The 12920-nt window shown below is 35.8% G+C and overlaps 1 protein-coding gene across 3 annotated transcripts in view; it reads left to right on the forward strand.

The window, feature by feature from the left end:
* The window catches only part of LEPR (leptin receptor), a 1381011-nt gene that overhangs the window by 1043124 nt on the left and 324967 nt on the right, over window positions 1–12920 (forward strand). For all 3 annotated transcript variants that reach the window (XM_044085570.1, XM_044085571.1, XM_044085569.1), the window contains exon 9: window positions 10115–10226. In XM_044085570.1, the coding sequence (XP_043941505.1) occupies window positions 10115–10226 (112 nt within the window). The remainder of the gene's footprint in view (window positions 1–10114; window positions 10227–12920) is intronic.

Raw genomic sequence — 12920 nt, forward strand, 5'->3', positions numbered from 1 at the left:
CTCTAGGCTGGCTAGAGTTTCCCTCTCAAATCCAGTATAATCAATTAATAATAGCCCACAAAGTCCTCCATCAGCCCGAAAGCATACCCATACTCAAAAATATAATTACCCCTTACAGTAACCTAAAAACTCTCCGGTCTTCTGACAAAATACTGGCACAAACTGTTTAATCTAAAAACTCAACAGGTGACTCATTGTTTTGCAACTCTGTTGGAACAATCTGGAATCAGCTCCCTGCCGAACTTACAGCAAACCAGAGTATTAACCAATTTAAAACATCTCTCAAATAATTCCGAAAAAGTCACTGGCCGTGCCCCTGTACCAACCCTGACTAACCAGCTTACTACTCTCTTCACTACCTGGCTATCTGTAAAATAGTCAATGTTTCAGACTTAATCTCATTCTCATATGTATTGTACTACTGAATGACATGCTACCTTTTTCAGCCTTGTAGCACTAAAAATGTCTAAGTTCGAACAAGAAAACTACAATGTTAAGTTTAAGTATGTATGTATTCTAAGTATGCATATAATCCTATAATTCTGTACTGGTTATTATATGTGACTGTATAAAACTGCTACTGTTTAACTCTTATTTAACTATCCACATGTGGAGCTTTTCTCCCCGGGCCTCAGCTGAAAATGGACCTGTGTCCAGTCAGACTATCCCGATTAACAAATATAAAATAAAATAAATAAATTATAATACTGCTATAACTAATGCACCAGGCTAGGCAGAGATTTATCAGTAACATTGCTCAAGGAAAAATGCAATACTAATTGATTATACATGGCCCATATCCTGCAGTAATTCACATTTCTCCAACAGTTGAAAATGAAACTACAAAACTATGGTCCCAGAATGAGTTCAAAATACGAAGAGCTTTTATAAGTAATTCTACTTATGGAAATAGAAGTGTAGTATAATGGAAAAACAATGCTTAGATCTTGCAGTAATTCACAATTCTCTCACAGTTGTAAAGTAGGCTACAAGACAAAGATCCCAGGACAAGTTATAAATGTAAACAGATAACTTTTTTGGCTAAAACAGAAAAATGCAGAAGAGTACAAAAAGTAGTATCGCCACACAGATCACTATAAGTGCAACAGATAATACTTTAGCCAAACTGAAACAAAAGCATTTTTCTTCCCTTTTTGATGAAAAGCTTGTTTCTCACAATTCAGGGCAGCTGCCCTACACATGTTTAAGGTGAGCTTGCTTAATCATCAGTAGCACAAAATAAAGAAACACGAATGGTTTAACACTGAATGCTGTTTTCCCATAGGAAATCATTGTCCGTGCAGTTTCTAATTATGTACCAGTAATGATTTCCTTGTCTTGGGAGATTTCTCTTTACTTTAAGCTTGGGGTGTGAAGGGCTTGCCCCTCATTTTGGAGGTTGCAGTAAGCTTTCCTCCTGCCAAAAACAAGTTATTATTTTGCCCTTTTGAATTTCAGGCATTTCTTTCATCCTTTTGACACATCATGTTTCAGGAAGTTGGACTTTCATACTAGAACCATTTAGGGCTTTCCATGCTTCTCAGAGTCTTTAGCAAAAGATCCTGGGTGGGTGTGCTGACTAGAACAGCATAGTTAGAGCAGAATTCAATCAGATAAAGACAATAGTGGAGCTCTTTGACTTTAGAACCTGTTGCAAGTCACATTTGTCTTCATCCTATGACTTTGAGATACAGGTCAATATTTGCTTTTAGACTTCTCAAACCTATGTGTCTCTGTAAAGTAAAACTGCAAGTGATGTCTCAAAGCATGATCCAGTTTTAGATTTCATTCAAGGTATCAACATTTTGGGACCTCTTTAATGGCGGGAATTGTAAAAGTACATTGACCAGGTGTGACCATGTTTTATCCAGTATATATTACCATTCAGTTTGTTTTGGATTTGTCAGGGCCCATTAAGCAAAATGAATACCTGAGGGCATTACTACTAGTGCAAGCAATATTACAGAAGTGGTTAATCATAGTAATCACAGGAGTTACAAGGCAGTCTGCTGTCACAACCATTAATGTTTCACCAGTATCCCCCTTCATGATGTAAAGCTGTTCTTGAGGAGAGGTAGGCCTGTCAGTCCCATGGTAAATTTGTTGGTATCTTTTTAAATTATCCAGGTATTTTTTTGAAGGACCTCTTAGTAGCATCCTCAATGACACTCAGTGTTAATGACTTTGAATTTGTCCTACACAGGAGGCCTGTAAAGAAAACTAGAGGGCTTCAGGATGGGATGACAGAGAATGTAAATAGCTGAATGGTTGAGCAGTAAGACACAGAGGGTTGAAGAGACATATAAATATAAATGTTTAGGAAAGAGAACAGGAAAAGAGAAGAGGATCAACCTCCTTGCTGTTGCCATAAGAACAGAGGGATGAAGGAAGTTTACAGTTTACAGTGAATATTCTGAAAAGGTTGAACAAGTGGACAAAAAAGTGGTAGTCGAGGTTCATGGCAAACAAATACTACACTTGGGTGACAACAAGCCTTTTGTGACGTATCATTTGGGGGAAACCAGAACTGATGGCAACAGGGCAGTAAAAGAATGTGGTTGTGCTAATAACACGTGGGGTGATCCACCAGGAAAAGTGTAAAAACAATGACAGAAGCAAACAGATGCTACACTGATAGAACTCCAGAAACAAAAAGATAATGTTTCCATTCAGCAGGTCATTGGTCAGACACCTTGACTGATGCATTTAGTTCTTTGAGGGCATATAAGGGAAAGAACACAAGGCTGTGGAAGGAATCAAGGGGTAAAGCTACTAGGCTTATTTCATTTAATGTATATTATATTATATTTACTTGTTAACTTTGAAGTGGCCCAGTCAGTGGTCTCTTTTCAGCCATCACCTGAGTATTAAGGCACACTTATATCTCAGTTTAAAGTATAAAGTATTAATATAAATGAAGACAAGGATTAATTACTTAACATCTATGAAGCCACGGTGGTGCAGCAGTTAGCATTGTCACCTCTCAGCAAGAGGCTCTCCCATTCGATTCTCGGCTGGAGCGCCTTCTGTGTGGAGTCTGCATGTCATCCCCGTGGTTGAGTGACGTTAAAGACATGCAGGTAGGTGTGAGCATGAATGGGCATGCCTTTGTTGAAGGCTGGGCATCGGGCTAGCAACTCGGCACCGTAAAAATCCACAGCCAATCATGAGTGGACCAGAGTTCCACTGTGGTGACCCCTAACCGGGAAAAGCCGAAAGTCTATGTAATATTAAAAGAAGAAATGAGCAGTTGTTTGCTTATATCAATTATAATGTAGTTTAAGACACAGTTCTTGGAATCTGCCAACTGGTTTTGCTATGGCTACTCATATCATATGTCCTGTACTTTATTTGCCATGTGCAACAGTAAAGCTCTTAATTAATAACCTTTTCATATGCTTATATACTTCCACATTGTCAAGTAATGTTACTTGCATCACAGTTTATTACAAATGTTAGCAGAATCGATAATGGGATTTTTCACTTTTGCTTTGTGTTTAACTTGATTTTATTGCTGCAGTATATATGTCTTTCTGGTTGATTACTGTACCTCCTTGTAGTGACAGTCTTTCTTGGCACTTTGTGAAAGGGTTCCTATCTTTCCCATTTTGTCTTAGTCTCTATATTCTCAAGCAATTTTACTTCATTTGTAAATGTTAAAATATACTTTAACACCTTCAAGCAGTTATTTTTTTCATTCCTGACTTTTGTTAATTTATTTATTTGGTTTTATAAGTAAGATAAATTAATAGAGCACACATTATTTGCAATGGTAGGGCAAATCCATTCAGAATGACAACACATAGAATATAAGTTTTCAGATGCAGACACTGAGGTACCATACAAGTTGTCATGGCTTTTAATCAACATATAAGTAAACATCATATACCAGCTGACATTCAAAGAGGTTGCTTCCATATATTAGATAACCAATTTGATAAGGCTGAAATATCTAGCTGAAACTGACTAACATTACTTTTCAGAATGTATACCTTCAAAAAGCACTTGCAGTTCTCATAAAGTATGAAAGCAGGACTTCTAACAACTTGTTGGTTAAAGCTGCACAATTCAGTTCATGTCTAATTCATGAATCCTGTATTTTCCTTCCCAATGTGTTCTTGACCAATGGCTGTCTATAGCAGTAACCGACGATATCAGTATGGTATATTGAAGATGTGCCCATGGTTGGTGTGGTTTAATCATGAGGGTGAAGCCCGAGTGATTATATAAAGCCAACAGTGTTTAAATCTTCAATGTACCACACCACAGAGTTGGTTATTGCTATTATACAAGGATATTATTTAAGAAAAAAATTATTTACTTTTCTTAAAAAATGTCTTTGTATAATGGCTCCATGGTGCTGTTCTGTATTTTCTCCGGCATCCTGGAGTTTCCAGATGTACTGCACATTTGTATGGGACTTGCGTTTTCATGCTTTTCCAGTACATCAGTGTTGTATAAAGGAGGCAACGGAGAATAGAAGATCTCCGTTGCTTTTTTTTTTATTATTATTTATTAAGATAAAAGAAACTGGGAGAATTTTAATTTTTAGGAGAGATGGGACAGAGAAAATAATAGAATAATCAGGTATATTTCTGTAGTTTTGCAGAACATACCTGATTATGCTCTTATTTTTCTCTGTGCCATCTCTCTCGTTCATTTAAGGTCTTCGGTTTTGTAAATTTATTTAAAAAAAAAAAAGAAAGAAAATTTAATTTTTTATGGGATAGACTTATGGAAAAAAGTTCAGGCGACTGGACTTTTCCATTGGAATATTCTCGCATTTACAACGGGCACACTGGTTGGGCTGACCAATCAGCATGCTCCTTTATGAATATTACTGGACAGTCATTGTATATTAGTGTTAATGCTATGGACCAATCAAGGGCCACTCATGCATTTTTTGGCTCATTCAAGTCTATTGCACTTTTTTGTATACTTCCAGTTAACACCCTCAACTTCTTATGGCATCCAGACCTTTTTGGGTCAGACTTCTTCAAACATGTGACTTATCAGATTGTAATAGGCAGAATTAAAAGGGCAAGGTGTTATTAACAAAATTACACTATAATTGTTAACTTAGGATATCCCACAGTAGAAAACCCTTGATTATCTTGTGCTTTTAAAACTGATTTTTCAGAAAATGCTCTGGAATGCAAGGATGTGTGTAAGCTGTAAGAGGTGCAATATTCCACACTGCATAGGTGTTAATGAGTTAAGGTGAAACCAATCTCCAAAGCTGTTATGAGTTTCAACTGAAATGGCAACGACTCATGGATATGTAGCAGTCAAATCTCATGCCAGAAATATGTTGTCCTGACTTAAAGATGCCCAGTGAAATTCCAAGTATTACTACATTTAAAATTAATTGTGAAACAGATTTTTTTAAAGGGGGTGGCAACACATAATGCAAGCTTTTCAACATTAAATGAACTAGTGTAGCATTACCTAAACAAAAAATAATATTTTTCAAATTCTGTTTTGCTGAACCCTGTTTTGATGATCTCTAAGGTAACCCTACATCCCAGCCATTGACTTCTACTTCATATAGACATTATATCACTATTTTTGTCAATATTTGAAAAGGCTGTGGTAAGAATAGCATTCATAGTCAACAAACACAAACACATGTCCTTTGTGTATTTAATTATATTGACTGGGTTAGTCCCCTCAAGGAGGTAACATTAATGACTAGAGGAAATTCCCTGTTCTTTTCAATAAGTGCTTCATGATCTATTACATCAACCTGGGCCTCCACCAACTTATTCAGAGGCCTTTAGAACATTTCTTTATGCACATATAAAAAGGCTAAAGGTATGTAGCTAGTATCCTGCAACCATTAGAGACATATGAATAATGCAGAGCTGGAAAAAGGAGCTGAACTTCTGGTCTGCTTCAGTTTAAAACATTTGCTAGTATGTACATCTATGACATATGGTTAGATTATGAAACCAGAATAAACCAACAAGTTGACACTATAAGTTGATGCGGGATACATTTAGCAACATGCTGCAAAAATGTGTTGCTAGTGAATATTGCAATACTGTGTTAAAATAAACAAGCTTCTAAAGTATTGCAAACAAAGTAATAAAGCTGCATTTCTCAGCCCTATGACTACAGTATGACTCTTCTTGATGGATACTCATTAGCACATTAAAAAAGAAAGGAGCAATGTCTGAGATAAGGAAAATGAGAGGAAGAAAAATGCAGGGGAACAACTCACCTTGCACCATCAGACATGCGTCATATATATGCTCTTTACTAGATCACAAGATATCACTATAGCTAAACCTTTAGCTTTATTGGCAGTCTCCCAGAACTTTCCCCTAGTGATTTTATATTAGACTGTTGATAACTGGGCAAGGGTGTTGAATCTATGCCTTGGGGCCTTTTTCCCATTTTTGCAAAAACTAAGACTAGTGAAATAATGAATCTTATGCAATATGATCTGCTGTACGGAATTTCTATATATTACTTTTTCTCAAATCTCTTCTTAATTCTCTTTTTGCCCATAAGTTAATACTTAAAATAAATTATAGTTTGACTGCTTTTCAGTTTCAGGGTTTTTCTAATTGCCTGAATGGAATCCATGACATGTTGAAAAAGGTGCAATATATTTTTTTAATCGACATACAAATATATCATACCTTCATATCATACCATACTAAAGCTAAAATCCAGCATCTCTATGAATGCAGTTGCACAGCCTACTCCTCTTTATGATGATTTGTTGTAGCAGTGTATTTTTTTGTAATGAAATTTGGCATTGCTACATTATTGGAGGTGCTCAGAAATGTTAGCTTCATAATGCTAACAATGTTGTACTCTGTTCTCCAGTATGTATTTTACTTATTTATTTGCACTTTATTGAGCAAGTTATTCCCATTAGGCAAATGGCATATTTTCAGGTGAAACCTGAGGTGGTAAAATTGTGCATGGAGCAAAATCTCATTAGCAATACTTTTACATGTCAACAAATTAAATATCTAGTGCATTTGGAGCAGCTGCATTTGTGTACTCCCTACCACCCTACACACTATTGCTGTACAGTGACGCACATTCACACATATGCAGACACACAAACAGATTTACACACACACACACACGCACACACACACACACACACACACACACACACACACACACACACACACACACACACACACACACACGCGCGCACACACACACACACACAAACCCAGTTTGAGTCTAACTGCACTGCTGTTGAAGAAATGAACTGTGAAATAATATGTTCATTATATTTGTTCTTTTCTGGATAGCATGGTAGAGCTTGTATATAAATCTCATTCTCTCTCTGCTTTACTATTTCAATCCTGTTGTAAGGCTCTGCTGAGGGGTGCATGACTAATTTACCTTAGTTGCACCTTGCCATGTTATCCAGTAGACCAGTGTTGGTCTTCTTGCTGGAGGCTTCGTCCTGCTATAGTACTACAGGAGTCTTTAAATGACTCCCTTATAACTGAGCAATCCTGCAAGAAACAAGTTTGCACAGATCCCTGTGCATTTCTATGTACCCTCCTTATGTCCTCAAGCAACATTATTTTTTATGAGTAAAAGGAAAGTGTATGTCAAACCACTACAGTGTTATCCTTAGTTTATATCTAATTTTTTGCATTACAATACTGAATATGTTCTGAAGGTACTGTAAAGTTACCTTAATTAGTAATTAACTGCAGGACTAGGGATGTTTTCAACACTTGGTGACCTAAGCAGCTGCCTAGGGCCACATGCTTGCAGGGGGCCTGTCCACAACATTAAACTAAAAGAGAAAAAAAAAAGAATTACTCCACATAGTCTGTGTGTGTGTGTGTGTGTGTGTGTGTGTGTGTGTGTGTGTGTGTGTGTGTGTGTGTGTGTGCTCGCGTGCATAAAATGCCCCGATTAGTTTTAGGGGTAAGAGCCTTAATCCAACTGCCAGACCCAAATGATAAATGAAGTACACGTCGATGTAAAACCTTTTGATCTGCTAACTTTCTAAGTGACTTAGAGTAGTTTGCTAGTCTGACAGAGAAGACATGGGATATCAGAAATGAGATGTACATGTTCTGCAAGCATGTTGACTTGTGGGTTGTTGAGCAAAAGCTACTGCTATAACATTTATATTGCCTGTAATTGTTTTGCTTTATTCATTGGACTAAATAATGAATTAATTCATTAATAGGCCTGTATTGTGCAATATATTCTAAACATGCTGCATTTAGTAATATATTTTTGTAGTACCTTCTTAAGAGTCTCCAGCAAATGCAAAGGGTTTTACATTTATCAAGTCATAAAGTCTGCATTACTTAGTGATAATCTGAACCATCAAATCTTCAGCATCTCTTATGTGGTCACTGTTGCATTTTATTGTTGTACAGTCTTCTCTACAAGATCAGACAGTAAAGGATTTCCACATTTAGTTAAAACCATTAGTGGAGAGAATTAAAGCTCTGACTTGTTAATGAGCTGCTTCCTGTGGCAAGGGTGCGGGGTTTGAATCTTTCCACCTTCATTTATATCTTGTTTGAGAATGAGAAAGTCATTTAACCAGAGAATGCTTTGCAGAAATTGGGAATTTGTGCTAGGCTCCTTAATGGTATCCAGGACTGCCTGCCTAGTATCTATGAACCCATTGTCAATGTATGCCAGACATTTCCTAATGCATAACTTGAGTTCAGGAAATGTTATGGCACTATCACCAGCACACTAATTTTAATGCAACCACAGGCAATTTATTCTTCAAGGACAACAGGCACTGCGTTTGCAGATTAAACACTTAAATGCAAAGTTGGTTACCAGCAGCAACCTCTGCTTTAGGAACAGCTGTGTTTATTGCAGAATTATTCAGATGACATTTCCTTCTGTGGAGATTGTGTGTATTGACTTAACATATGTTACCAGGTATTTGATATCTTACCAGGTGTTTGATATTTTTTATGCTTTTATAAATATTCTTCTTTTTAAATTGCTACACATGTCTAGATCTTACGGTATGATGCTAATGATCTTTATACAGTTTCATGTAGTTCATGCAAAGCTACCAATCAAGCACATGCAATTTATTTCTTCATAACAATACTGGGTATACATAGTCTACAAAATAGTTAAAACTACTGATGGGGGTGGTGGAGTCTCTGTGGATGAAAGCACCTTATGCTCTTATCATCCGGTCATTTTTTAAACAGTTGACTTGGCTTTGCAAGACTCAGTGTGTGTGTGTGTGTGTGTGTGTGTGTGTGTGTGTGTGTGTGTGTGTGTGTGTGTGTGTGTGTGTATGAGAGAGAGACAGAGAAAGATAGTAAGCTGGAATACTTTAGCTACAGTGTGTTTGTGTTATTGTTATTAATTTTTTGACACAGACATCTGAGAAGGATGAAGTGAACAATGTAGCTATAATTGCTGGGTTTGGAGATGTCTGTGGATATAAATGTGCACATAATTTGTCACTGGCCAGATGCATTTTCAGTGAATGTGGGTTCCACGGGAAGAAAAGTTTACTATTGTTTATGCTGAGTTTATTTTCAATATGAGACTATTTTTGTTTCATTTTCTTTACCAAAAAGCCTTCAGTTTATGCTATAAAATTTGAAATAAAGACTTTAAATCAAATCTTTGTAAGCATTGCATCAGTAAAGAAGAAAATGGCATGTCACTGACAGGTTTCAACAGTGTTTATAGTAATTGGTGACAGAGATACAAGTAATGGGACACTTGAAAGCTTGTGGACAATGGGAGCCCTAGTCCATTACCCAGCCTAGGATCCTAATTTGACCATGATCTGGCTCTGTGCAGGACAGATTGCATATTACATTTTGAAATGCAAAGCAGTTCATTTTGGTAGAAATTTAAATTCTGAAGTTCTTTATAGTGGGATTATTTTTTTTGTTTTGTTTAAAGGTTATTCTTCTACCAAAGTTAATAAAAAAACAGATATTTGTCATTACAGAGGATCACAGGAAAAAGGGTTACCTGTATTTTTGTCTCCTGATGTGATGCAGTTCTTTACCTAACTTCTTATTAATTTTTTAGTGGATGGTTTTCAATCTAGAAATTTTGTCTAAATACAATTTTGAGTTCAAATCCAATTGTCTAACATTGTGTGCCTTTTTGACAGATGTTAATCTTAATTTTTCTTGTGAAACAAATGGAAATTTAACAAAGATGACCTGCCGCTGGGACATAAGCTCCTTACCTGATGGAAGTACATTAAAGTTAAAATTTTACAGGTGTGTAGACTTTTATATGTGTAACAGTTTCACTTTTGAGAATATTACAAATTTGAAGAGACAGCTATGTTATTTAACTATGAATCTGAGAGTGAGGATTATGTTATTTAAGTGCTCACCCTTACATAAGAAGGTACTAGACAAGTGATCATGGGGATAATAAGATACCTAGCCATATATACCTTTCAGAAGACAAACTTCAAAGTTTTTGCCACCTTTTTCAAGCACTTAAGTTGTTGGTGTCACCTCTTAAATTGAGAAGATCCATACATGTTAAACCTGATGTAGATTTGTGTCTACCATCCAGTCAAGACTAGCCTTAAGGTAGCCAAAGCAGTACTTTGTTTGGCCTACAGTGGTAACACATTCCATAAGCTAGGTGTATACTGCATTAGCAACCTATCTCTCCAGCAAGTCTTGTTTATTTGTTGGTTTAGATCTAAGCCCTTAGTACAGATGTTTGCAGAGCCAAAGTTTTTTTGAAGAAATAGGTCAAATAAGACTATCTCTTTTGTAGCTCAAAATGCAGGACACTGTGCAGCAATCTGTAGGCTACTGAGTAGAAGGAGAGTCATGATATTCTAGATGGAAGATTTAAGATCTTTAGTTTTCTTGGCTAGAGATCTTTGGTGCCATTGCAGTTGCCATGCTTGAATTTGTACATACCAAAGAAGGCATTGTATTCAATGATGGGTGTGACAACTGAAGAGCAGAAGTGGTAGGATGACTTCTTTGGATCTTAAAGATATTGCCCTGGAAATTAACTGGGCCAGATAGAAGGATTTCCTGACTTTGGTGAAGACATGCTGATTGAATGAGATAAAGTTATCCATATGACTACCTAGGTATCTTATGACTGCACCTGTCTGAAGAGGAGTACCATTTATAATATATAAGGTAGAAACAAACTCTCTGCTAAATGCTGTTATGCTGTACTTTTTTTCATTTAATTTGAGACCATTTTTGATATACCATGTATGTACACATTCCATCTCATACTGGAGATGTTTTGCATCAGTGAATTAGTGGATAACAGTGCCTAGTTTGCAGTCATCAGAAAACATGGTCAAGTATACTTTCCAGATACTGGCCTGAATACCTGTAAAATAAATGCCAAACAGGACAGGCAGTCCAGAAATGATTTCCATGGTACCCAACCAGTTGCAAATTTATATTCAGAAAAGAAAACAGCAACTTTTACAACCTGGGATTTGGCGGATAGCCAATTCACAATCCAGCTGACAATATATGGCTTTATATTAACTTTGTCTAATATTTCAATAATCTCAAAAACCCCTACAGTGAACCAATAAAACAAAAACCAAAAAACAAGATACGGAATGTAGGACCACAAAGACCACAGCAAATTATATAAAATATTTTATTTATCTTTAAATAAGCACTTTCATCTTATGCTATTAAGACTTCATCAGACTACATAAATAAAGCAAAGTTCAGTATTTAAACAATCAAATCACATGATATTTTTACTGCCAAAATCTTCTCAATTTTTTTAAAAATATATACCACCAAAACCAATATAAGACCATAAAAAAATCATTCATTGAAATACATATATAAAAATATTTAAAAATACATACATTGAAATTAATAATGTATTTCAAATTAATAAAAAATACAATTTATTATAATGTACTGAAAAATATAGTAGAACCAAACCACAGCCAATATGCAGAAAAAATAAACTTTTAATGGTGAGTGCTTTCGCGACAAATGTTGCTGCTTCATCAGACAACACAACATCTCTTTACTTTGGTATTTAAAATATATTCCAACCAATAAAAACTCCTATGTAGTTAGCAATCAATTAAAAGCATTACCAAGACAATTAAAATTTAAAACCATAGATACAAATTATCATCTTACTAAGTTCCTTGCCTGTAAAACTGCCTTTATGGAAGCCTTATCACTGAGCTCCTTCCCCATTGTAGTTCTCATCCTGATTATCCATCCTAATTCAGCTACGTCTGTCCTATTGGTAACATCCCCTCTCCTTTCATTATTTCTAAGTGTTTCTATAACCATAAATCTAAATGTATGTGTACTATCATACCTGGCCACATGTTTAGCCAATGCATTATTATCTGCCCCCTGTGTATATCATAAATGTGTTCTCTCATCCTTTGCTTTAACATACGGTTGGTTTTTACCTATATAGTATGAAGAACATACTATACAGTGTGCCAAATAAACAAGATTGCTAGTATTAGAGTCAGCAAATACTCTAAACTCTATTGTCTTCCCTGTATCAGGATGAACAAAAGTGCTACTACTATCGATATAGCGACAAAACATGTTTGTGTTTCTATGTTGGCAAGATGGAAAGTACATTAAAACACAGGATGTATGAACATCTCAGTGACATCAAAAATGCCAACTTAACTAATGCCCTTGCAAAACACATTAAGTTATATCTGGGTCATATATTTGAATTTTTTATTGTTGAACAGGTTATCTGTAATATTCGATGGGGAGACCTTGGGGTTTAATATTTGAGAAGAAGGAGCTAGCTTGGCAGCTTTGACTGAATGCTGGGGTTTATCCAGGCATTAATGACGGTACCTCTATTTCTTCCTTTTTCAAATTAAAGGCTTATAATTTGTAGGTTTTATTATTTTATTAATTTGAAATACATTATTAATTTCAATGTATATATTTTTACATATTTTTATA

This window comes from Protopterus annectens, chromosome 10.part0, assembly GCF_019279795.1.
Source record: "Protopterus annectens isolate FY-2018-M chromosome 10.part0, PAN1.0, whole genome shotgun sequence".
In the NCBI taxonomy this organism is placed as follows: Eukaryota; Metazoa; Chordata; order Ceratodontiformes; family Protopteridae; genus Protopterus; species Protopterus annectens.